Source organism: Corvus cornix, chromosome 4 (genome assembly GCF_000738735.6).
Source record: "Corvus cornix cornix isolate S_Up_H32 chromosome 4, ASM73873v5, whole genome shotgun sequence".
In the NCBI taxonomy this organism is placed as follows: Eukaryota; Metazoa; Chordata; class Aves; order Passeriformes; family Corvidae; genus Corvus; species Corvus cornix.
Genome location: NC_046334.1, coordinates 40,000,114 through 40,026,129, shown reverse-complemented (window position 1 = coordinate 40,026,129; position 26,016 = coordinate 40,000,114). Strand labels below are relative to the sequence as shown.

Below are 26,016 nucleotides of genomic sequence, written 5' to 3'. Positions count from 1 at the left end.
AAGTCGCCATATGTCCATAAAATTTTTATGTGAGATGAAAAATAGTGTACTTCTAAAAATTGATCAGAAGACTGTTTAAAGAGTATTATTTATATACTAATTTCTGACCCTGGTCAGAATAATGTGGAAAAATTCTGGATTTAGGGAATTTTGCAGAATTTTGTCTGGAAGATTGAGAATGTGATACTCAAAATAGTATCTCACTTAGACAGGAAGGAAGAAAACTTAAGTCTAGCACTAGACTCTAGTTTTCAAGAAACAGATGTTATAGAAAGGTAACATAATAAACAAGCCGTCAAAATCTAAGAATAGAGAAGAGTAATGATTTCCTATTGGGCCATGAAAAGCAGAGAAATACCTTAATATTGGCTTTATTGATCCTGACAGATACTCACCATACACAAGAATCTCTTGCATTCAGTGTTTACAAATCTGTAAAAAGGTAGGCATCTAAACACAGATTTCAGTGTCCTGAATTTTGGCACCTGAATTTGAAAATACTGAACTTGCAACAGGCTTCCATCTGCACCATAATTACCATGATATCACCCTATTTGGTTTTAATCAAAGGCTGGTAACAAGTTGCATTTCTTACCATCTTTATTAATAAGTAGTTCCAAAATTCTATAATATGAAGAGTTACATGCTAAAGTTAAAAATCGTATAATAATTCTGACACATATCTAAAACATGCTTCCTATATAAAATGCTACAATATAAAAATCTAACAGTTTATTGCAGCCTCTTAATGGGCTGGTTTGCTAACAAGCTTCTGCAGCTAACCCTGTTTAGGTCTTCTGCAAAGGGGTTCCAAAATAGGACTTTGTTCACAGTGCAAACCTGACATTGCAACAAATATTATTTGAGCAGTGAGGAAGCCATAACTTCAAATTCTTTATTAGATTATAAACAGAAATTCAGAACTGCAGCATATACCAGAAAGTGCATTTGTATTTAATATGTTCCTCAGACTGTAAGCAAGTGTAGATGGAAATGTTTAACACAGGTAGAAATTCCTATTTGTAAAAAATATTTAGAAGATGAGTCTTTCCTAAAAAATAATGTTCTCTAGATATGAAAATTATTCTGTCCATGAGCAATTACTTCTCTGTAAGACAGAGAAGATATAAAGGCATACTGTCATATTTATTTGTTTGTCTTTCTCTTCAAACCTAGTAATTAGTTCCTGAAAAATTAATTCTCTTAGAGAAAAAGACAACAGCTCATTAGCAATTTCTTTTTACTTTTCCCTTAAGTTTTGAGAGTGATTTCAGGGTGGACTACCAAATTGCATGCTCCATATTCTGGCAAATAGCAAACATTATTCTCTGAGCAACAACTTATACATATGGTACATTTGGGGAGAGATGTTGCTTGCCAGCAAAGTTAAAAGAGTCTGTTGGCAAGAAGCAAGAAAGTGGGGAGTGGGGTCTGTAACCTGGGGGTTCCCCACACTCAACTTCATTTCCTATTATCAAAATTGACAAAAGGTAGATGTGAATGTTTCATAAGAAGTAAGCTAAAAATATAAGCAACTTGACAGATGGTTATATATTTAGCTTGTCTTTCAAACTTGTATCACTTTTCATTAATAAGAGCATCTAAAGTATTTGTAATCAGCTCAGATTGTTTATTGACATCTATCCAGCAAAGTCATGATAGTCCACGCTCAGGACCTTGTTAGGAAATGAGACACAAACAAAAATAACTTGTGAAAGATTACCTGAGATACTCGAGGCTTTTTGACATACATCCTCCTTCTATGGAACAAGAGAGGAACGTGCAAGGACAGGACTAGGGTGTCAGATATGAATTTAAAAGAAATTCGGCCTATTTGAATGCATGACTGTCTTAACAGGGGTTTTGAGTTAGAGCCCTCTAGTTCTGTCACAGAGAATGGTTCTGAGGCAGATGAAAGGTTCAAATAAGCTTCTAGATCTCAGAGTTAATGGAGAGGAGGATGCAGACAGCTGATCCAGGGTAGCTGCTGCTTTTGCAAAGCAGGCAGATGCCAAAGAAATCTTATGGAACCTGCCAGGCAGCATGACTTTGCCCCACACCTGCAGTAAGTCAAGTTACCTACCCTCAGCACAACCCTGTGTTTAGAACACAGGATCCTGGCCCAAATCTTACCTAGTCCAGGTGTACCTTTCTTCCCATGTGTGCTTGAAGAAAGAGGCTGTTATGTCAGTACAGTAGTACACCGTCAGAAGAACAGTCACAACTTGGCCACGAGAGAATTTTCCAGTATAGTTCTTTGAAAACCTAGGGGAAATAAAAATGTAGCAAGGTTTCCAGAAGAAGTGTCATTTAGCAACATTATAGGAGTCTACTAACTAAAATTCCACCAAAAGTTTTCCTCCTCAGGCCATATATCACTGCTGTATTATAAGTAGTAGTAGTAGATGTTATGGTTTATCATCAGAATCCTAATTATGAAAAATAACAAATTTGGCATGGGTAATTGTAGTGTTAGGATTTTAATTCATACTTTAAGAGTGCAGAAACAGATATACAGATAGTAGAAAACTTTTTGAACTGAATTATGCTATTTTATCCAGATAATTGAGTGCTCTTTAACTCTCTTTGTGATCAACCATAGTCAGGCCTTTCATTTCACCTACAGGCTTATGCTTTCCTGAGTGATGCTACTTTCATTAAATTTGTTTTCTTTTTCTTGCATTTAAATAGTTCCTTTTTGTTCATTAACAAACCATACATGAGCATTTGTTGTCCATATGAAATTATGCCAATAGAAGTCTTGCAAACTGAAATAGCTATATGTTTTCCCACTCTGAGGGCTGGAAAATTTGTCAGTTGAAGTATAACAGGTTGCTTTTGCCAAGTTTTCTGGTTACAGCTGAATAGGAATATCTGTGAAATTAAGTAACATTTTCATATTTGATGGTTTGTCAGTTGTTTTAAAAAAAGCTAACTGATACAGCAATCTTAGTATGAAAACATATTAGCAATGTGTTCCTCTGTGTTGATCACTGAAGGACCTCTCTGTTTTGGCATAGCTTCAAGAATAACTATGAGCATGGCAGGTTCCTTGGCTTAGCCATCTTCTTGCACACATTGGTGTAGTAAGGTGCCCACTTGTGCAATTTGCTGTGCATATAGTCAGTGAGGGGGAACTATAAAGACAGCTTCTGAGATAGGACTGCTGTGTACCCGGTTTCCCAAAAATGTCCTGTTTTTCCAACCTGAAGCATCCTCCTGGATGAAGAGGAAGATTTTTGACCAGGCTGCAGGAAACCATTCTCTCAGCCATGTCTGTTGACCACATTCTGATCAGTGGTGCAGTTCACATGCAGTGTGAACCCATGGCTTGCGCACACAACCCCCTCTTGGGGATGCTCTCAAAGGCAAGTGTTTTCTTTTTGTCCATCACTGAGTTTGCTGCCCCTGTCACTGCCTCCAGTGGGAACCGAATTGGTCACGTTCGGCTGGGTTTGGGCAGTCTTCGCTTGATGCCTCGCAGCCCCGTGGAGCGAACATGTGTACCTTGCTCCCATTTGAGTGCTTCCGTAAAGGCATGCCCTTAGTGGCAGCCAGCTAGCCAGGGTAGGCAGCTTCTCACAGAAGGAACACAAACACACCATACCAACATTTAATATTTATTATCATACCTCTTATTTTGCACTATAATGGGTTATATATGTGTATGTTCAGCTACCTGTGCATCCTGGGAGACTTCTAAGACCTGGCAGCAGCTGGAGGTATTAATAAACCATAACTCAATTTCCACATCAATTTTACATCCAGAGAACAAATAAAAACTCCGATTTTTAGACGTTTTAATATGTTAATGTCAAGCTTTAATAAATAGCATTTACCTTACGAGCGCGAGCTGGGCAAAAACCCGCAGGCTTGTGTCAAAGCATAACATTAGAAGCAACATCTGTCAGAAAATTGAACAGACATTCAAGTAACTGGTTTATAGTGTCGCGGAGGCTCGCAGCAGTCCGGGCCAGCGGGATGAGCTCCGGGGCGCTGCGGGCGCAGCCGAAGCCGCGCTGCCCCGGGCTGCTCGGGGCGCGGCTCGGGACCCCCGGCCCGCCCCCGGCCCCGCCCGCCCGCGCTGCGGCACCGAGCGGCGAAAGCAGCGTGGCCCGGCGGGATGAGCGGCCCCGAGCCCGGCCACCACCGGAACGGGTACGCGAGTGCAGGCCCCCTTCCCAGGCTCTTCCCTCCCGTCACCCCGCGGCTCCCGCTCCCACCGCCACCGCGCTCCCCTCGCACGCCGGCTCGATAAACTTTTTCGGGGCGGGACGGGCCGCTGCCGCCCGCGGGTGAAGCCCTGGTGGCGGGGCCCGGCGGCCTCTGGGGGTGGGAGAGCGGGGAGCTGGAATCCTCCGGGGCGGGAGGGAGGAAAGCTGGAATCCTCCGGGATGGGAGGGAGGGAAGCTGGAATCCTCCGGGGCAGGACGGGGAGGCAGGGAAATAAAGGTCCGCGCAGCCGGGGGCTCCCCCGCGCAGCACCGGCGGTCGCCGTGCTGGGGGAAAGCCGTCCCGATGGGGAGGCGTCTCCCGAAGCCCCCGAAGGCCCTGTGGTGAGGGCATGGCCTGTTTTACTTGGGTTTCGTAATCGCTGGGATAGGAGAAAGAACAGGCCGGGTGTCGTATGTTCATTATTTCCGGAAATGAGTACCGGAGTGAGTAATATGCAATTAATTAAAGTCAGAAGTGACTGTAAAAGTGAAGTACATTCATTGAAGAGAAGTGTTCTTGTACTGCTTAATTGAGGCTCAGTATTCATACACGGTGTTTGTCTTTACAGGTTTGGTGGGTTATCTCCCAAGAAAATTGTGAATATAATTAATTTTCAATGCACTGAGTATTGTTTTTCTGTAAGAAAGATTGAGTTTTCTCTTTCAAAACCTTTCCTCTCAGTATACAATGTGTAATGACCATATCTCAATCCCTGTAATAGGGGAAAGGTGAGAAGCCTCAAGTAAAGGAAATCCCACATTCATTCGATCTAATAGTGATCATAAAAGATAAGATTTAAAGAAGAAGCTTGTATTTATGATCATCAAAAGCCCATATCCTGTTTGGCTTTTGGGGAACAAGAGCTTAGCTGAAGACGTTTATTTCTTATTTTTAATACACATTTCATTTTTTTCCTTCATTTCTGTGATTTCAATGCCAAGGTATTGACAGTTGGTCTTCAGTAGTATACTTGATACTGGGGGAAAATACTGCTAGAATACAGCTGTAACATAATGCACATGACATCAAAGATAAGGAAGCAGAAGAAAAACTTAAAAAAAGTTTTCTTAAAAAAAGATGGAGGTTGATCTCATACTCACCAGTTCTCCAGCTGTACTATATTGTTGTATACCTGACTGTCATAACTGTTGTATGAAAAAAATTTGAGCTGATAAATTCTGTTTTAGGATTCTCAAAAAAATTTTTCATTACGGTAGACCATTTTTTTAAGTAGCTGAATGACATTTGTTCCTTTTTCAGATGGTGTTACAGCTTACTTGAAGCCTAGATGGATGAAAAAGAAGTGAAAAGGGAGGCAGTGTTCTCTAGTTACAGAATCTTTTTCTCTCTTTTCCCTTGAAATAATCTTTACAGAATTTTCTATGGACTACTAACTGTTCTAAAATTTAGGGTTTTTTTTTCCCCATTGTTCTCAGCAGTATTCTTCATGGCTTTCAGTTTCTGCTATTTTTGTTCATAAGTTCTTATGGGTTATCCTAAGGGTAAGCCTTGATTGCCTGTTTTACAGCTAGCTGTAGTATTTTCTAGAGTAGCTTTCATTCATGCAACTCTAGAACTTGCAAATGAGCATAAAGAAGATTATCAGCTGCCCCAAATCCATAAACTAATTTTCATGTGTGTGCTTGACTGCTAGCCAAGACCTTGGCTTCTGCTCAATCAGAAATTAAGTGGTTTATACGCATTTCACACTCTTGAGTTCTTGTGCACTGAGTTGAGGGAATTATCTTGCCAAACACGGTGATGCTAAGTAGAAGTAATTGAGTAAGGGCTTTGGGGGGTTTTTATGTTCTCTTTGATGTAAGCCTTCTGCTTATTTTTTAGATACGCTCCTCTCCCTGTGAAGTTGGTACTCTGAGGGACCTCCACTTACATACAGCTCTGTATTTATTACAAAAGTAAACACTTTTGTAATGTGTTGAATAACATAACTTTTGTTATGTTTTGAATAAGTACAGTTGCTAGGGAATAATTTAACAAAAGGAGATCTCATGACCTCTTAGTTCAGAGTACTACTATCTTTCTGGAGCCCTTTTCCCAGAATGTTTTATTCAGTGTAGTTCTGCATTGTGTTTCATCCCTCTCCAAAGACATCACTGTGAATGTCCCTTAGCCAAGAGTGATCATTTAAAGTCCAGTTGTGTTTTAGCTTTTGTAAATCCATTTTTAAAAAATATTTTAAATAATGATAAAACTGAAACACTTTCTTGATATTTCAGTTAACCTGTCAAAGTTCAGTTTGGCACAGAGTGGTATGAGGGCGTGTCTTTAATCTCTTCTTTCTCTGAGCACTTTTCCTCCTTGGTAGGATATAGCCCCAACCCTTTAGTTACAGTGATTCAAGCCAGTTTGGGTGTTCTTAGAATCACACACTTGATTTGTGTGTTGGCTTTGACAATTGACAGTTCTGGGCACTATTTGCAGTGTTGTCAAAGTGTGTGAGAGGTGTGTGAGTTACATCAAGACTCTCTGTTTCTTCCTCCTTACTTTGAGATGGTAGCCCTAAAGATGATCCTCATTTGTTCCAAGAACAAGCCAAAATTGCTAACTTGTAATGTGCCACATACAGACTATTCAAAACCAGCAATTTATCTTTGGTAAATAGCACCTTGTAGGTTTCTTAAGTACAGTTTTATCATGTGCTGGCATTGTCTTCACTCAAACAGTGTAACCTCTTTATGACAAGCTAACTGCAAGCCTCTAATACATGGGTTTAGTTATAAAAATAATGATTAACTAAGCACTTGCCTTCTAATGTTTGTCTTCTGAAAGTGCTGGTACTAGTGTTGCTAGGAGATGTCTTGCTGCTCGCAGTTACCTGTGATGTATTTTTCTGCATGGCTGTACATCACTAGAAGGGTATCTTGGTCTTAAGCTGTAGCCTTTGGTAAGAGGAGCCCAAGAAGAAAAGTACTGTGCCCCTTGTATTTTGATAGGCTAGTCAATGTATTTGAGATGTCCCATTGGTTTGGTTTTCAAGTTCTAGCAATGATAGGTGAGAGAATTTGGGGAAATTTCTTTCAATTTGATCTTTTGTTTGAAATTTTCAAGGCTTAAATATATGTGTGGAGAGAGAGATGTCTGCCTTCCTTTGCTTTGAGCTGAAAAGCACAGAAATTCCCCTGTTGTGTCTTACCTGGTCTGAGCAGGCTTTCACCCATAAGCAGGCAAGAGAAAATGATATATCACCTTTTTTTCCTTTCTCCTTCCCTCAAATATACCCTTCAGGGCAGGGAAAGAAGCAACCTTTTGAGGCACTTTTATCCATTCTATCTAAAGGAAAAGTTCTTGAACCCATCTCCTGTCAGTTTTCAGAAGGCTTTCATAAGACCTGATGTCAAGAGAAAATTGGCAGGGAACTGTTGGAATGGCCTCAGATCTTTGGTGGTAAATGTTGTAACGAGAGGTAAACTTGTAGTGATAACCGTATAGTCAGAAATTAATGCCTGCAGAGGAAGTTACCAAATAGGAAGCTACTGAGCACTTGTCATAGGCAGAACTATCATAACTTAGATTAGAAGCTGGCAGTTATCACAGTCATCATAAAAAAGATTATGTTGTTTGGGTGAGAAGAATGCCAGTACATGATATACCTCAACCTTAGAAATATACAAGGTGTTATCTATAAAGGACAAATTGCTCTGTCTTTGAATTGCTCACTGCTTTGAATATCTCAGCCTTCTTATCTAAAAATGAAATTTGCAACCTCGCTTGGATGCCTTTTCCTTGAAAGGAAATGTTGCATGTATAAGTTCCTGGAAAACACATAATACTGATGGTTTTACTGTCAAAATATTAGTGAATGTGTGGTCTTAGCCACATTCTGATCCTGGTTACTTTAAACTGTGTACATTACTGTTACTTTAAACTGTGCACATTAAAATAATACAGTTTGTAGTAACTCTAGGTCTGTGATGTTTGCTGATGGCTGTTTTTGTCTATAAACTATAGTTTCAGCAGTGAAGCATCCTGCAAAAAAAGAGAGGATTATTTGGAATGGCCTGAATATTTTATGGCAGTAGCTTTTCTGTCAGCACAAAGAAGCAAGGATCCAAGCTCTCAGGTAAGAAGGCAACATATAATAAAAAGATAACCTAATCTATATTGCATATCACATCAGATGTACACCTAGCACTTCCAGGGATTTCTTAATAAAAGTTATTTCAGTGTATAGCTATTCAGTTTTTAACGTAGTCAGCACCTTCTGTTACAGAAATTCTCTTATTGGGCCTGACCTCATGTGTATAATTCTGTGTACATTTGTAGCTTGGAGTTTTATAAATCATCTTTTCATCTGGAAGTTAAAATAACACATGCATTTTGTCTCCTTTTTTCAGTAAATGTAGTCACTTTTAGAGGAGGATAAAACTGCTGGAAGTTTTAGGTTGTAGTTTTTTAAGACACAGCATTTTACAAGTTTCTTTTCCTCACCTGTAAGAGTATTTGTTTGTTTGTTATTGGGTTGACTGGAGTTTTCTTCTAGTTTGTTTCCTCCCTCAGGATCCCCTTTTCCCTATGCTTCACTGTCCGTTCCCATTTTTCACATCTTCCATGTGCCTCTGTTCAATATTCTTCAATATTGATTTCAGGTGATTGATACAGCTCCTGAAATGCTATTCTGCAGGATCCACTCATCCTGTTAGATTTCCTTTGTGTGAAAAAAATCAGGAAGCAAATCCCAGAAAAACAATCTTTTCACTTACTTGCTGCCTTCGGTACATTACAGCACTTAGCTCTCTGAAGGTCATTCACTTGGGGCTAAATTTTTGTTACCCAAGGGCAGGTTGATTAAACACATTGTGTGAATTAAAATTAGTACTATTGCCATTTCAATAAATAATATGGGCAGAAAACATAAAAAAAGGGACACTTCACCATTCTTTAAGAGGAGTCCCTTTGTAGACTTGGGTTGAAGCAAAAAAGGGTGGGAGTTAAAAGGTTTGGAATTTTAGTGCGTGTTTGTGTAAACAAGCCACAAAGGCCTGTGAGGCCTGCATAAGCAAGCCAACACTTGTATTTCTGTTACATCTTTCATAACTTTTCTTTTGCTCCTGTTGCTCATACTGTTGCTGGAAAAGCTGGTTTGGGGAGTTGAACTGATGTGTTTACTAGGGTTCATTCAGTGCTGTTTCTGCTCCCTGAACTAGGTTCATTTCATAAGCAGGCAAGAAACAGTGCTGGCAGGCTGGGATGGGAACAGCATGACCAAAGGAGTAGCAGAGTTACATCTGCCCTGATTTATTTCAAAGCCCCACCAGTTAGGTACAATTGTAGCCTTGCTCACTAGATGGTGTGATTTAATATATTAAGTGAAGCTTGTATCTCTTAAATGAAAACTGTAGGACTGACTATTCATGTCTCATCTTTATTGTTAACACATTGTTTTGCATTCTGTTGGTGCTATATAAATCTGATTTTATTTAGGTTGGTGCCTGCATTGTAAATTCAGAAAACAAGATTGTTGGAATTGGCTACAATGGGATGCCTAATGGTTGCAGTGATGATGTACTACCCTGGACAAGAACAGGAGCAAATAGACTAGACACAAAATATCCTTATGGTAAGGCTTCTTGAGGTTGACAGGTTAGACTTGTCATGTCTGTATATGTGAAAGTTCAGCTGGTAAAGTATTGATCAGTTTTTCTTCCACTCACTTGATATTGTTAGTGTGCCCATATGTGGTACAACAGGATAAAAATCACAGTCTTTTTGAAGGACTGACTTCCTGGTGAAATGGGTTCGTACATATTAGCCATTTTGGATTGGGTAGGGAAAGCTTGTAAATATAAAGCAGCTCATTAGCACACAGTTGCAGTGTGTGCAAATGATTGCTGCTTCTGTGTGTTCGTCTCCACAGAAATTACAGTGTGTATATGCAAAACAAGTAATTGGGTCTAAAATACAGGTATTAAAATTGTAAACTCCAGTGGTTGTGGGAAATTTCCGTTTCAGGTGTTGATGGCATAGGTTATACATGCTATGAGGAAGCTGAATATTTGTCTTGGGTGTCTGTGTGCAGTGAGGTGACTTTCACTGTTTATTTCAGCGTTTGATTTGATTCACATTTACTAAATGAACAAAAGAAATGAAGAGCAAGGATGGTTTCATGGTAAATGTGGTTGAGTGCTGCTTTGGATCTTGCCTTTGTCTTTGCAGTAGGCATAGTTTGGCCTTCTGTAAATGTGCTTTGAAGGGCCTTCCGTGAAATTTTGTGGACCTATCAGCAGGGCTGTGCACTTGCTCCTCTGGATCAGGTGTGATTTCCAGGAGCCAAGGACACTGGGCTGCCTCAGGCTGCATGCCACGAGTGCTGTCTGCCGTGTGTGGGAATGGGGTTGAGAGCTGCCGTGTGGCCTGCAGTGGCTGATGCGGGGAAGAAACCTTGGGTAGGACGGGTAAGAGACCATCCAGTCCCCGTGCTGCCTTAAGTCCCCCTTTGTCTTTCTGTCCCCACTCCAGCTCCTGCTGCACCTGTGTGTGTGAGACCAGTGCAGCAGAAGCCATGGGCACAGGAAAAACAGGTATTAGGAACTTCTTCATCCTGTGCTGCATCTCAGCCTGTCCTGAGCTGAGGAATGACAAGGAGGAGAAGCACAAAAGGGAGAACAAGAGCCTTGAGAAATTTTCCCTTCTCCCTGCTTGGGTGGGGGAAAGTCAGCACCAGAGTTTACCTTTTGCAGAGAAATACTGCTCTGACTCTTTTCCAGTGACCAGTATTTAGCCCTGCCTACTAATTCTGTTTCTTACTTGTAACTTTAACAGTTGGTGTGATAGAGAAATTAAACTTGCATGAGTTTTGACATAGCCTGAGTTCACTCAGAGCTCTCTCTAAAAACCATTTTCTGGTTTTCTATAGCATTGAAGTGAAAGATTATATGCAGTGGCTCAGCACATAATTCATCAGTTTGATATTTTTGACTTCTTAAAACCCCAGTACTTTGTCCTTGTTCACTTCACCAATTTATTATAAAACCTCTAATGGTAACTCTTAAGCTCGAGACCATTTCATATTATTTTTTGTAATATAGGGCCAAATTTGAAGTCTGCCCCTGCTGAATTTGAAGTCTGCTCTAAACCACTGGTTTTACATGTAGTGCTGTGACCATAATGGTACAACTTAGTTATGACTGCTCTTTATTTATAGGTGAGGAAACAAGTGTTAGCCCATTGATTAAATATAAAGCACTGAAAACAGAATATTGATTTTGGTTGAATTTTTATGCTGCTGTAAGGTCTCCGTTCTGAACTAAAATCAGTATGGGTGGTGTCTGGCATCTGAGCATGTTCCAGGCACTCAAATCTAAGCTGACCAATTTAAACTAAAAGTGCTGTGAGGAATCTTTCTTTGTACAAGATGATGTGAGAAATTTTTTCTTTCTGTTAACTCTGACTGCAGAAGATGCGGAGCATGTGATGTTTAAAAAATGAGCTAACTAGTAACAGCTTGGAGTGCTGAGTTGATTTCCAGGAGTTGGTCTAACAACTGCCCTTTCCCCCATTATCTTAGTCTTCACCTCATTAAAAAAATCACGACTTTGTAACACAAAGTGTCTGCTGTGATGAATAAACAACCTATTTTGTAATTCACAGATCATTTAAACTCTAGCAATTTCTTATTAATCTTGATAGCACAGTTGACAGACCAGACAAGTATATATATAAAAAAAATCTTCTGCTTAAAAAAATTCTGGTAGATGCAGAGACACATAGAATTGCTGCTAAAATCTCATTAAACTGTCATTTTTCCTTTCTCCTTTTGCTAATCATCACGACATTTGTGTAAATTGAACTTTTTATCCTTGCATTTTGCTAACTGGCTTGTTCAGAGATGGTACAATCTTACTATGTACTCCATTAGCTAATTATGGGAATGATGGTACTTTCAGCACTGCAATGTAGCTTGAAGAATTAGATAAAGCTGATGGTAATTGTGCATGTACCACCACACTAAGCTGGGAGATGTCTTCTGGAGCTACTTCATGCATCTGCAGCGCTATAGAAAAGGGCTGGGGTTAGATCTGAGTGCTGACCACCTGGTCTTGGGTATTGTTGTGGGTTAGGCATAAACACTTGGCTCACTTCCCATCTGTTTTGCACCACTCTGGCTAGCTTCCTTCAGATGAAAGCTTCAGTACTGCTCTTCCAATGATGCTCTGGAGGGCAGGGTGGAAAAAAGACTGCAAGAAAACAGTCATCAGGTATAGGCTTATAACGCAAAGCCTGCTGAGATGGTATGCTTAACCCTCTTCCTTCCCTCAGGCCACACTGGCAGATGTGCAACACATACTCTGTTTCATGCTCTGAAAATCTCTCTCTGGTGGGCTGCATAAAAGCATTCTCACTTCTTTATGCCCTTTGAACTGAGACATACAAAATAACTGTAGTCTCATGGGACTCTTGAGACGTGGATCTTGAGGAAACCCAGGGCCAAGGGCAGTGTATTGCTGATGGGACTCCTAAGAAGGACACGAGCCAGTCTGTGCCAGTTGGCCTCAGGGCCAGGGGCCAGTCCCTGGCCCTGTCTGTGTTTAGCAGCATAGACATAGTAGGGGATTGGACCCAGAGGCAATCTTTGCAGAAGGATGTTAGGTGATCCTGTAACAAATTTATTGAGCTCCAGCAGAACTGATGGATGTATTGACCCCACAGCTCTGACCAGGTTCACTGTTTCATGGCTAAAAATCTTCCAATTTCCACCCTAAATTTATCTGTGCTTAGTTTATAGGTTCTTGTGTGTGCCAGCATTGTTCTTTCAGCTTTTCTTATTCACTGTTAGGAAGTTAACCCTTCCTCCTTCTCTGTGCACTTACTGATAGCAGTTACCTTTTGAACTTCTGTTGTAAGGTTAAACAAGTCCTGTCACTCTTGAATTTTGCTGTATCTTGAAACTTGTTGGTTTGAAATTCACCACTGTCTTGGTTATCTATGTCTGCTGCAATATACTGTATATATCTATCTCACACCCTCAAGAGTGAGTTCTGCTCAGCTCACTGTTAGGGGCAGGGTTGTGCTTGATTAAGAAATCCAGGTGTAACCTGAGCTGCTACTGGGAGAAGGCGTCAAAATGTGGTAGGTAATGTTCACCTTACCTTAGAGGATGCAAACATTCGCAAGGCATTTGGATATTACAGGAATAGTGACATGCATCACCTGTATTGATACAGTGCATTCCTTATGAGACTCTTGAAGTGGATAAAGGCTCTTCCTTCTAGTTTTAGTGTATATTTGAACAGTATAGCCTAGTTATGTCAGAAAGCTCAGGGTGTTTTGCAGAATGCCATTTTTCACAGCACAAAATCAGGATTTTGTCATTATGTTGGAACTGGCTCCAGGCTGCCAGTCAGTGACAGCAGCAGGGATGTGTCTGTGCACATGAGAGAAATGGAAGGCCAGTTTTACTGAGATGTTATTAAACATTTACTAAGATGTTACTAAAAGCTCTTCGTGAAGCATTGTGTTCAGTACTATGTGCAGAAGCGTCATAATAATTAGGCAAAATTCTGTCTTTCAGAGTCAAAAGTGTGCCCTCTGTTTCTGTTAGATGAATCCAAGTATTTGTTGATGCTCAGTTTCCTCTCACCAATCATTTAAAATACTACATTTTTCTCCTCAACACAAATCTAACAACTAATTCTAGTTGCTGTGCTCCTGTTATGCCCTCTGTCTCCACTGTAATCTAAGAACATCCATTTGACAACCAGTCTCTAATTAAGAGTTTTAAATTAAAATGACTGGCAAATTTAGAAACCTCTGAGCAATACAGAAAATATTGAGTAAATATGCTTACAAATATTTATACAGGTTCAGATATGATAAAATATGTGCTGTGGCAAAAAGTATGCTCTAATTGAACAGTACCTGCTGTGTAAAATGAAACAAACTGTTATCAATGTTTCCTTGTGTTAGGATTATGAGCTTTTTTGTCAATTTTTCAGAGAAATGAACACTCAACAATATTCAGGCAAATGTTAGTTTTATAGAAGCTGTTATTTTGACAGCACAAAATTTGATAAGGCACTCTGAAGAAGTGTGATGCTCTCTCTCCAACTGGCAAAGATGATGCTTTAGCTGGGAAGGGTATCTAGGAGATGGTCTCCACTTACAGCCACTCACTCTTGTCCTGCATGGATTTTTGTCCAATTCTGGTGTCATACATCAAATCTGTAGAAAGTTTGGAGATTTAGAAACGATTCCTCTTGTTCTACTTGCCCACTAAGAAACACCTCTGTGTTCTGTTAGGAGTAGAACCAACTTGGAGCAGGATGGGAGAAACTGTGAAATAGGGTGGGTTAGCTAATGCTGCTCAGGTTTTGAGAGGGGCTTCTCTGGTCTGACCACAGCAAGTTTTGTGATGTTCATAAATGGGCTGAGTGGTTCCCATCTTCACTTCCCGGTTCTTGTTATTCATGGAGGAAAGCAGTGAGGCTGGGCTTCCATTTTTCTTACTGCAGTCTGAAGAAGCTTGGGCTCCCAACAAATCTGGTGCTGGTATCCTGGACTCTGTGCCCTGACCACAGCAGCTGCTCCTCTCTAGCACACAGAGTGAGAGAGACAACAGCAGGAAGGGCTGAGGGCACTGCCAGCCCAGCATCAGTGTCCTGCCTGCCCTTAATGGAGCGACCAGCAACCATCCTTATGCTTTCAAAAAGGTTGACAAAAAATAGACGTCATTCTACAAATTCCAGATCCATCAACCACTGTCCCCAGTGGTTGTCACTCCAGACTCTATTCTTTAAATTAATGTTTTGATACCTTCTATGATTCTTGCTGTGTTCAGTGTCAGAGTTCCAGCAAGTAAAGGATAACAAAATTCCTAGTCTGGCTCAATTAGTAATTAATAGCATTAAAAAGTCATTCTCCTTAACCCTTCCTCTGATTGCTTCTTTAAAGGGTCTTTAGCGTTATGGTGGTCCCTAGCATGCTCTTCATCAAGCATGTAAGCCTTTAAACAGTATTAAACACTTTGACTAGTCTTGTGGTTCTTATAAAATTGCTAGTCAGAACACATTTAGTATGTGGGAAGAGTACTTCTGACTCTGCAACCCACTGGGAACATGCTCATGTTAAGTGTTCAATCCTGAAAATTTACCATTTATAGGGTGAGCAGGGGCCTCTTATTTACAGGTGAGCTTAAGGATGAATACTACCTCAGCTAGGCAACACAAACTAGCCTGCAATGAGAACAGATAGAAACACTAGCAATTAATACTACCAGTAATGAAGCAGTCAGTCACTGGCTTTTTTCTTTCCCCCCCCCCCCTTCCTCCCCATGAACATAGTAGCAGCTGGTGGGAATGTCAGAGCACACACTTAACTTCTCGTTGCATGGTTATTTCTTCAGCTAATGAAACCTTTTGAGAATACTTTTCAAGCTGCTTTTCCAGAATGGAAACCAGTGTTGTGGACTTGATATTATGTTGGCTATATGTGAATATTTTTTTTTAAAAACCCAAATCTCTGGAGCCCCTCATAGGGTATTGTAAAAATTCTTAGTTTTACTAGTCTACCTAAAGATACAGTTTTCAGAGTTCTGAATACTGTGCACCTGTGAAAGGTTATTTTAAGTTAGCTTCTTACTATCTCAGAGAGAACAATTTGTAACTATTAGCAGGAGCTCTTAACAGATTAGAAAACTTCATTACACGCCAAATGTAAACTAGAGTCAGAACAAGAGGAATTTTGGACTTCTGGATTTGTTTTCTGTCTCTCAGAAAAGCTGGGGAGGTCTCTAAGAAAAATCTGGGGACAATAGACCTATCTTACCTAGTCAATGCCTGTTTGTGAGAGAGAGGTGAATATGAGTAAAAGGGAATTAAGAGTGATGGGACAAAGCCTAAAAATACTTGTCTGATGCCAGTACCTTCTTAAGGACCATCTGGCATAATATCCCTTGATAAGTAGCAGATGTCAAGGGAGACATATGAAAACAAAGGCACATGTAATGATTGTTCCCCAGAATATACTCCCAAATCACAGCAACTGAGACAAAGTGGTTTGGTATTTAATAGCCCAGTAGACTAAAAAAAGTAATATTGGATGGAAAATAATGACTTCTGGAATCAGGGCAGGGTTCTGGTCCTGTACTACTTTCTGCAGTAAACTCAGTAAGAAATACTTGGTTAGGCTACTGCACACATGAAAAACATACCTCCTTTTCTATTTAAAGTGGAAATCTGCTGGGTTTGTTGGAGACTTAAGTACTTTTTGTCTTCTAATGATGTCTCTGTTTCTTACTGCTGTCGCTGTGTCTTCTGTCCACATGAGAGAGTTGTAATTTTTCTCAACTTCAGATTGTGTGAAAATGGTCAGGAGGCAAAATTTATGTTTTTCCCTTGCTCCAGCTGATTATCTTCTATAAGTTATTTTTGGCCTGATCTTGTTTTTGCTTGGGAAGAGGTTTTTTGTTGAAAGTTTGTAGAAGTCTGCCAAAAGAACCTTTTTCTCTCATTAGTGCAGGAAGGAAACTTGTTGCAATACTAGTAATGAAACTTGTCTGATTTTATGGCTGAAGATTTCTGAGTTTTAGTGAAGGAAAAATATTTACTAAAGGAATTAATTTTGTTTCTCTTTTAGTTTTGGGAGCCTTTGAAAACATCCTTCTTTCTGGAGGCCTTCCATATTTTAAACTGCTGCCTAGAACATAAATATATTGTTCAAAGAAACTTAAGAGTGATGTTTCTGTCCTGTTGACATAACCCCTAGTTCCAGTTGTGGAAATAATGTCACTCTTTCACTCAATCCTCTGTAACCCCGGAAAAATAATTCTCTGACTATTTACTGTAAAGGCTTTATAAGATTGATGCAACTTAGGAATATACTTGGAGTTCAACATATTTTCTGGATTTTCTAAATGAATACGTTCATATAATTGCATCTCTCACACACTTAATGGCATATGTTTAAAATACAGTGGGACCCAATAACAGTTGCAATAGAAACAGTAATAATAGTAAAAGAAGCCTTAATGTGATGGTTCTTGGCTCTTGGTTGTTTTTTTCTTTTTCAATTTCCTATTTTTTGTGTTGGTTTCTGGCTTTACTGGTTATGAGAACGTATGTGGACAGCGTAACATGGGCATGGTAGAAGCCAATATGGAGCTTTTTTTTGTAAGTGTTTGGTCCCTTGTGACTTGTCTGCATGGGAAAGTTTGTGTGCTGTAAGGTAGGCTGTAAATTTGTAGTGCATTAGCTGTTATATAGAAAATTCCATGTAGACATTTAGTGCATACGGAAAACATTTCCATTCAGCAATGATTCCTGCGTGTTGAAGGTACTGCACTCAGTTATTTCTGTGGTGAGATCATTCACACAGAGGTCAGCATACAGCACCAAGTTTACTATGAAGTTGTGCTGTGAAACTTGGTCTGTTTTAATTTTCACATGGGCACAAGGGAGAAGAAAAGGACTTTTTAAAAAAATCTGTTCTTCAAAACAAGCAGTGGAAAAACTCTTAATGCTGTCTGCACATGCAGGTCTCTAAATGATCTCAAACCCACACCACACTTCAGCATCTGTTTAAGAAGTCAGGGCAGCAGGCAGTTTCTTAGTAGGTAGGTATATAAATTATGCAACTTGCTGTTATTCCTAGGAGTAAACAGGAAGTTCTCGTGGAGATGCTAATGTTTTTTTCAGAGCTCCATTGTGGATGACACAGAAACTGCACTCTTCTCAGCTGTGTTGGTAACACTCTAGATAATCTGCTGATGTGTACCTTATAAGCACTGAAACCCTAAGGTGCTGTCTGTCCAGAAAGAGCTACTGTGTTATGGTGGAATAAGGCAGGATGGTCTGTTGCTACCTGGCCTATCTCAAATCCATGGAGAAATACAGGACTTTGTTTTTCTGCTTGGGAAGTCTGGCACCTTTTAATGAGCAGTAAAGTCACTTTAATATTAGAGCTGGACGTTTTTATGGCCAAGTGTGTCTTGTGTATTCTGGGGGTGGGAGAATCCTGCAGCAGTGCTGAGCTGTTCTGAGGCCCAGAGGACAGAGCTGCTCAGTTTTACTTGGCGATTCTGCTGCCTTTCAGAGCGCACAGCGCGCTCTTACAACCATCAGACTGTTCCTATCTGTGCATGTAAACACATAAATGAGCTGTTTTATACTGGCAATTAGATACTCCAGAGAGTTGTGAAGCTGTGAGATATTGCTTCACTAAGGGTGGTTGCAATGGCTTGGCCCACAGCCTACAGCTTTGTTGCCTGCAATAGGTGTTAGCAAATGGCAGTGCTAATGCACTTAATGATATCATTACTAATCGGCAGCCTGGTCAGAACAATTGACCTTCATCGATCTTGGTATTTCTGCTTTTATTTCCTTCTCTGCCCTTTATGATAAGCTGTGCTACCTATTTGCCTTTGAAAAGATGTAAGCAGTTATATTGTAACACTTTAATTTTAGTTTGACTGATTTATTTTAATGATCAGTATTATGAATAGTTTCTTCCCTTGTTTAATCAGTGTGCCATGCCGAATTGAATGCCATCATGAACAAAAACTCAGCTGACGTGAAAGGCTGCAGCATGTATGTTGCCTTATTTCCATGTAATGAATGTGCAAAGCTCATCATCCAGGCAGGTAAGCAGTAGTGCCAGCTTGCTTTTTCAGGGTTGCAGTGCTGCCTGCTCATTGGTATCTTCTAATAGATGTATTTGATGTTAAATTGCTGATGTTAGATCTAAATTAATTGCACTGTCAACTTCATAAGATGCTACTTGGGGGGGTTTTTGCATCTGAATGGTGCCAAATTTTTCCAGTGCTAATTGCATCTACTGTGATTCTAAACGTGCTTCTAATTTAGGTTTGTAACTTCTTCGACCAGGAGCTGCCAAAGAACAACACAGGCTTTGCATATAATTACTGTCAATTTTACTGTGCTCTGGCACATTGAATAGAGTAGGGCAGAAAGAAATAAACTTCTGCATGAAAAAGGTCTGTTGGGAGTATATACATGAAAGTTTAATTTGAATGTGATGCATGGTAGATATTTGAAGATTTTAAAATATCTTTGCTCATAAATGCCATAAGATTTCTATGATCCTCCTTTAATTATGTCTTTCATTACAATTATTATAAATCTGTGCCACTGCAGCAAGTGTGCTGGCCTAAATGTGTCTCCTTTTTTGAGATTAGGCAGTATCTACAGCAGGCTTCAGTTCTGTAAAAATCTCTGCTTAAAGTAGCATATATTTTGCTCATTGAGTGAAGTCATGCAGTCCCAGCATGGATTGCTGTTCTGGGAAGTGTCTCTCACTACTAATGGCCACAGGAATCTAGGAAGAAAGCAGCAAACAGAATGCTTCTTTATTTTGGTTCAGTATGGTTTGAAATCAAGAGGGATGAAGAGGGAAAGATAATGGTATTCTGCATTTGTGCTTCATACAATTCTCTTACTTACAGAATCAAAATCAAATGGTCTTCAAGGTAGATTGGCTGCTTGTTCTCAATGTAGTCACTCATCCTTTTCCTTATGCACTTAGATCAGCTCTAAATTGCAATGTATTGCTATTCATGCTGTCTGGCAAACACAGGAAGATGTTGGTCAGCTGTGAAACACTTGTGAATTCTCTTTTGAAGCCTTTGTATTTCTCCCCTGCCTAAGTGATTTAGGCAAAGATCACTCAGCAATTTTACACAGCATACATTTATGAGTAGAGGTGTACCAAGGAGTTGTAGAGCATGTGGATGAATGCTGCCTCTTCTGATTTTGTGCACCAGACATTGCTATTTTTTTTAGTGCAATTCCAACATTTTTTCATGTGACTTCTTTAGGCATAAAGGAAGTTATTTTCATGTCCGACAAGTATCATGACACTACAGAAATGACAGCTGCACGGCGGATGTTTGATTTGGCAGGTATTATATATAGGTGAGAGAGCTTTGAATTAACTTTATTTTTACTGTGGAATGGAAGAAAAGGGGGGTGTGAGAGAGACCAACTTCAGGGCAAATGTTTTTCTTCTTTGAGTCATGTAGCATTTCATTCCTCTGTAGCGTTTGTAGATGGATTGCTCTGTAGAAGAACTGGGCTGACAGACTGTTGAACCATTCTTTTGTCTAGTGTATGGTTAAAGTTCAATTTCGCAACGTTTGTATGAGAAAATGGTGCATGACTCATTTTGTTCCTGGAATGCAAGTGAAATTGCAAAGGGGGTGGTATTTGTTACATCGTACCCGGGATAATCCTCATTGACCCTGCCTTGAGCAGGAGGTTGGGCTAGATGACCTTTAAGTCCCTCGCAACCTGAATTATCCTGTGATCATGAGTTGGACTGAAACAACCAACTGATCTTTTTGTTGTTATTGTTTTTGTGGATTACTCCATCCTTATTGAAACTTCAGTATCTTTTTGTTGCAGTCAATTTGGGAAGGTGTCCAACAAGCCACCTGTAATTAATTCTTGGTGCATATAGCTGTTCATCTTCTTTGGTCAGCTTTTTTTGTGAGAAAAGGGTAAAACTTGGAATATTTGCCTTAAAGTAATGATAATCTGAAAAATGTTTCAAGGGTGGGGTTTTTAAAGACACTGACAGAGATACCTAAAGACAATCTGTTCAACAGCTAGGAGTAACATGCTGTGGGTGAGGCTAATTATGTAGTCAGGGAGGCTTTGCAACTCTAAAAAGTTTTACAATATTAATATAAAGACTTTGAAAAATTTGCAAACATAACAATTCTGACAGATAAAATTTTAGGATGAAAGATACCTACTGGGCTAAGAAACATCCATGGAAAAACAAAGCAGTACTTGAAATTCAGTTTTAGTCTTTCAGTGTATTTCCTGCCTACTAAGACTATTTGACTAAGAAGCATAAATCATTCTCTTGCAAGTCAGATCTTGTAACTTTTCCAGGGTGAGAAATGTTTCTTGCCTTTCAGATTGCTATTCTGAATAAAGCATTCAGAGTTTCTGTGGTCAGCAGCATGTACTTTCCTGTGTTGACTGTTACTTATCCTTGTATCGATTGCTAAGGATGTAGGTGGTACTTAATGAATCTCTTGAACTGAACTGCAGAACTTAATTAGGCACTAAATCCACACTATTTGCATAATCTTTTGTTTACTGGAAGACTGGAAAATATATGCTCAGTCCCCATATACCTTCCATGCTAATTGCTGTAGCAGATGCTCTAATGATAATAAAAGGAAACATTTTGTGGCAGTATTAATTTTTGAGTTCTAAAGTTACAATTTTTAAATTATTCCCTCTTAACTAGTTTGGGTTTTACCCAGTATGGCATAATGTGATCTATTCCCCTTGCACAAAAAATATTTTAATATGCTGACACAAAGCTTGGAAATGTTTTAGAAAAACTTGGCAGGAAAAAATTGATCAAAATATCAATATTATCAAAATGTATTCCAAATATCTTTTTTATATCCATACATATACAGTATATTTAAATATTTTTCTGGATTCCTATATCTGTGTCTACATATTTAAATATATTTTTTAAATATTTGAAATATTAATATATATGAACAAAACTCCCAGACCTGGTAGCAGGATGCCACCACCTGCAGCTAAGTTGTTAAAAGTCCTATGACTCCTGGGTGATTTATAAACTCCAATAGCTGAAGAATGTACAGGGTAACCCACCCCATGTGTCTTTTTGTCTTAGTCTTTCTTGTCTGGGTTTCTCTCAGTGTGGTGCACTATAATTGGCTCCCATAGAGAAGAAAACTATGAGAATCCAAGGATGTGTTTTTTGGGATTTTTTTATTCCTTCAAAAATTTAGCTGGAACTAAAGCAAGCAAAATGTTTTAACTACTCACTAACTAGTATCTGTATTTTTCTTTTTTTTTTTTTAGGGAATTCAAGCCAAAGTGTAACAAGATCATCATCGACTTTGATTCAATTAACAGCAGACCAAGTCAAAAGCTTCTGTGAATTATGTCTCATTATGTCTTTAGAAGAGTGTGATTATCCTTTTCTAAAAAGCTGCTAATGCCTTTCATCTCGAAGTTACTTGCAACTTTTTAAAGGTTCCTGTAGCTAAAGTAGACTTACAAGAAATCCAAGGCATAAAATGTCCCCCTTAGTTCATCTTGTCATGTGGAATCTAAATCTACTTAAAAATTTTTTATGCCTTTATCAAAACTGCTTAAAAAGTGGAGACACGTAGATGAAACAATATATGTAAAGAAAACTATTCTGATTCTTCCTGTATTCATCCCCACATGCTCTGATGGGCTGTCAGCAGAGGTTTAGACTCAGTTTAACAGTGGTACTTGTAACCAGTAGTACATTGGAATATGCTAATATATGTTGATCTCTCTGTTGGATATGTGAATCTTTAAAGTCGATCCTAATAGAGAACAAAAAATGTTATCCATGCAAATGCTAATCTTCCAACTAGCATAACACTAATATTTAAAAGGGTTTACAGCCTTAAGAATGTGTGGCATTCTGCTTGTTACCCAACAAATGAAATTCTGATCTTTCTTTTAATTGCTGTCTGACATTGCCATACTTGGGGAGGGTTGAGAGAGGAAGCTGTTCTGAGAATTGTCCATGCTTTACAGGTGCTTTCAAATCCTTGTTTTCCCCAAGACTCTAGAACTGAAGGGGGTTAAGGGAGTAAATAATTTGGCTCTTTACCTCTGTGACTCTTGCACTGAGTTTGCTTCCACGTGTAGAAGAAAATAATTTTATTGGCCTAAGCTGTTTCTAGATAATCAACATAGCTCAGTTTTAAACTCCACCTGTAAGGTATCTGAATCATTTCTTGTCCTTTGAGAGAAATTGGAGATACTCAACCCATATCCATATCTGTGCCAAAAGATGTAATTACGGTGTTAGCTTGTTTCCCAGTGCTGACATAGTACCTCCATCTTCATAAATGTTGCCTAAAATAATATCCTTTTTAATTTTATCTTGAGATCTGGGAATAGATTTGAGTTCCTTTTCTCTAATTTGATTTTTAAAAATTAAATATGCCTAATGGCTTTGTTTAGATAACATTGGTGGTTGTTTGTTTTGTTGTTTTTGCTGTTGTTTTTTTTTTTTTTTTAATGTGGTTATACTTCAATGAGCTTTTATTTTCTCTACAAAAGCTTTGTTTCATATTTTGGGACATTATGTAATTTGGCTTCATACCAGTATTATTAAAGTCTTATTAAAATCCACTACACTGAAGTAGACTCATTATTATAATATTAAGTCATGCACTTGGCTCCAGAGCGCTGCTGTTTTTGCAATCATATGGAAAGCATATTTTGTGCATTTGTGATATTACATAAAGTATAATTTTCATGAACCATTTGACCACTAAAGGGATCACTCTAAGATAATTTCAGAGTTTCTTTTTCCTACAACTGTTTTCCATGTCAGAATTGGTATGTGGATTAGTGCCAGAAGAAGAAATTTGCACATATGTGTGTGGGGGGAGCATGAAACCTGAAAAATTACTTTTACAAAATGTCACTAAGCCAGTTTATGCACATCTTTTTCTTTGGTCTGAATTAGTAATTGGAAGCATTTTGACTTACATGTGTCTGACAATAGGACAGAGGGGAGAGAAGAAGCAGAATTTTGGGGTTTTGCAGAAAACTGCAGAAAATTGCTATTTTCTTCGTATATAATTGCTAATGTAAGTTCAGATTTAAAACGTACATGCATTGTTATTCAAGTTACTTTATGTGTTTCGTGTTAGGCCTTGGATACTGTGAATATATAATGTGCATAAAAACGTGAAAAGTTTTTTGAATAATGTACAGATGTTTTTAGGAAAGTAATTTTTCTTTTATAAACATTCCCCCCCCCCCCCACCGGACTTTCCTGGTTGTGTAACAAAAAAAGGATAGAATTTTGCAGTTCTCCTGATCAGGTTTTGATCTGACAGAGGCACACATACAAGATACCAGAGCAATGGTCAGTTGACTCAGGCCAGTTAATGGATTCTAATTTCCAGGGCAAATTTATGGAAAGGGAAAAAGCATGTGCACAACTCTTGAGACAGTGTGTGCTTAGTTTGAGGGTGATGTTTTAGAGCGAATCTTAAAGAAGTTTTGATCCTTACCCTGTGCATGTGCAGAACTCTCTACACTTTTCAGGTGTTTTTTGGTTTTGTTTTAATGCTTCAGGAGATAGTGCTTTGACATCCAAATAAAGAGCAGTTAATAGAAGTAACCAAGAAAACAGCTAAATATAATAAACTATATTTCTGCTGCTGAAGCTCAAGTTTGAGATGAATAGAATCATTTGGACTGGAAGGTATTCTAGACGTTATTTAGTCTTACCGCTTGCTGAAAGCACCATGGACTTACAATTTACATCCACTTGCTCAGGCCTTGTCCAGGTGAGTGTCTCCAAGAACAGAGATCCTGCAGCCTTTTTGGCCAGCCATTGCAATGTTCATCCTCTGTGATACAGACACTGCAATAGGATCCACCCCGTGGATGCAAGGATCCAGGTGGATCCTGTTCTTCCAAGCTGCCTTCCATCCACTGGCCACTCAGCCAGCTGGGAGTTGTTCTGTTCTGCGTGCAGGACTTCATCAAGTTTCCATCAACTCATTCCTGCAGCCACTACTCAGCTGGACTTTGAACCGTTGGCTCTTCGTCCCTGATGGTTCACCCACGTGAAACTGCACAGGTCCTTCTGTGGCTGCCAGCACCACTCCCATGGCAAACCGCCCCCCAGACTGCCAGGGAAGGGGAGGTGACTGCAGGCTCAGGCTTCAGTAGGGATTGCTTGAAAAACCTGGTACAGCAACCTGAAAGCAGACTCTGGGGAGCACTTTGGTAGTTACTTTGGAACCATTAACTGGAGGAGGAAGTCATGTTCAATAAAATGCTGAATTCCTATCCAGTTTAATTTAACTGTCTTAAATCTAAATCCTGCCAGAATCTAGATTTTCCTTACAAGTATTAGTCCATTCCCTTGTCAGAAAACCCAAGGAACTGGCAGTCTTATTGACATAAATTTCATTTAAGAAAGGGTGGTTTCCCAGGCTGGCATACTGAGGAAAAGCATAATTGCATCTTTGAAGCTTTGATCACTGACTGCATTTTATTGCTTTGTCTATTAGGAATATTTTCACAAAGATAACAACAAGTGTGCTGCGACCAGTACAGTTGTTCTGATTTCTCAAATAGCCTATGATAACACTGGCAATAGCTCTGCATTGCTGAGCCTGAGAGCTCCTTGTACATAAATGCAGAGGCTGCAGTAGTTCATCAGCTAACAAAATTAATCTTGCAGGGATTTTAAGCTGTTGACAAGGAGCAAAATGAATGAAAATTCTGGCTTGTCATCCTTGGCTTTTCTCTCTGAAGCTGGAATATAGGAGTCTTTATGTGAGTGAGGTGGGACACGCACAGAGGCCTCACCTGATGCCCTGAAGCAGCAATTGCAGGGGGCTGGGACTAATTCTCACCTGGTGCCTGGGATAAGTTTATGAGCTGCAGCTGGGGCTGTGGGGAGCAGGTGGGCTTTAGGGAGCCAGGAAATGGCTGTGGAGCAGCATGAGACTCATAAAGAAGCAGCCAGCAGTGCTCTAGTAATCTAACAGTGTTGGTTTGGATTGCTGCTGTACTGGGAGCACTTAAGAATGAAGTACAGAAGTGACCACAGCAGAAAGGCCATTTATTTGTAGCTGTTTCTTCTCGGTTGTGGGTAAGAAAAGGATTTATATAATAGAGGGCTAAAAGTGTGAGGTACCAACTCTTTCTCTCTTCAGTGGTGATGGCTCAAAGGGTTTGTACTACTATAGCTTCTTTTAGCAGATATATCTCCCTTCCCTTTAAAATCCAGATTTATCTAATGTAAAACTCTCTCTGA

General features: G+C 39.5%; 1 protein-coding gene across 3 annotated transcripts in view; it reads left to right on the top strand.

Moving 5' to 3' along the window:
- Positions 1–23,360, top strand: part of DCTD (dCMP deaminase) — a 51,096-nt gene extending 27,736 nt beyond the window's left edge. The window contains exons 1-7 of one of the 3 annotated variants that reach the window (XM_039551136.1): positions 4,118–4,158; positions 5,476–5,526; positions 8,185–8,296; positions 9,658–9,793; positions 18,692–18,808; positions 20,003–20,099; positions 22,044–23,360. In XM_039551136.1, the coding sequence (XP_039407070.1) occupies positions 5,504–5,526; positions 8,185–8,296; positions 9,658–9,793; positions 18,692–18,808; positions 20,003–20,099; positions 22,044–22,122 (564 nt within the window). In that variant the 5' untranslated portion in view covers positions 4,118–4,158; positions 5,476–5,503 and the 3' untranslated portion in view covers positions 22,123–23,360. Of the gene's footprint in view, positions 1–4,071; positions 4,159–5,475; positions 5,527–8,184; positions 8,297–9,657; positions 9,794–18,691; positions 18,809–20,002; positions 20,100–22,043 lie in introns of those variants that run through there. The other 2 variants (XM_039551135.1, XM_010401498.3) reach the window with 2 other exon arrangements.
- Positions 23,361–26,016: the final 2,656 nt, after the last annotated feature.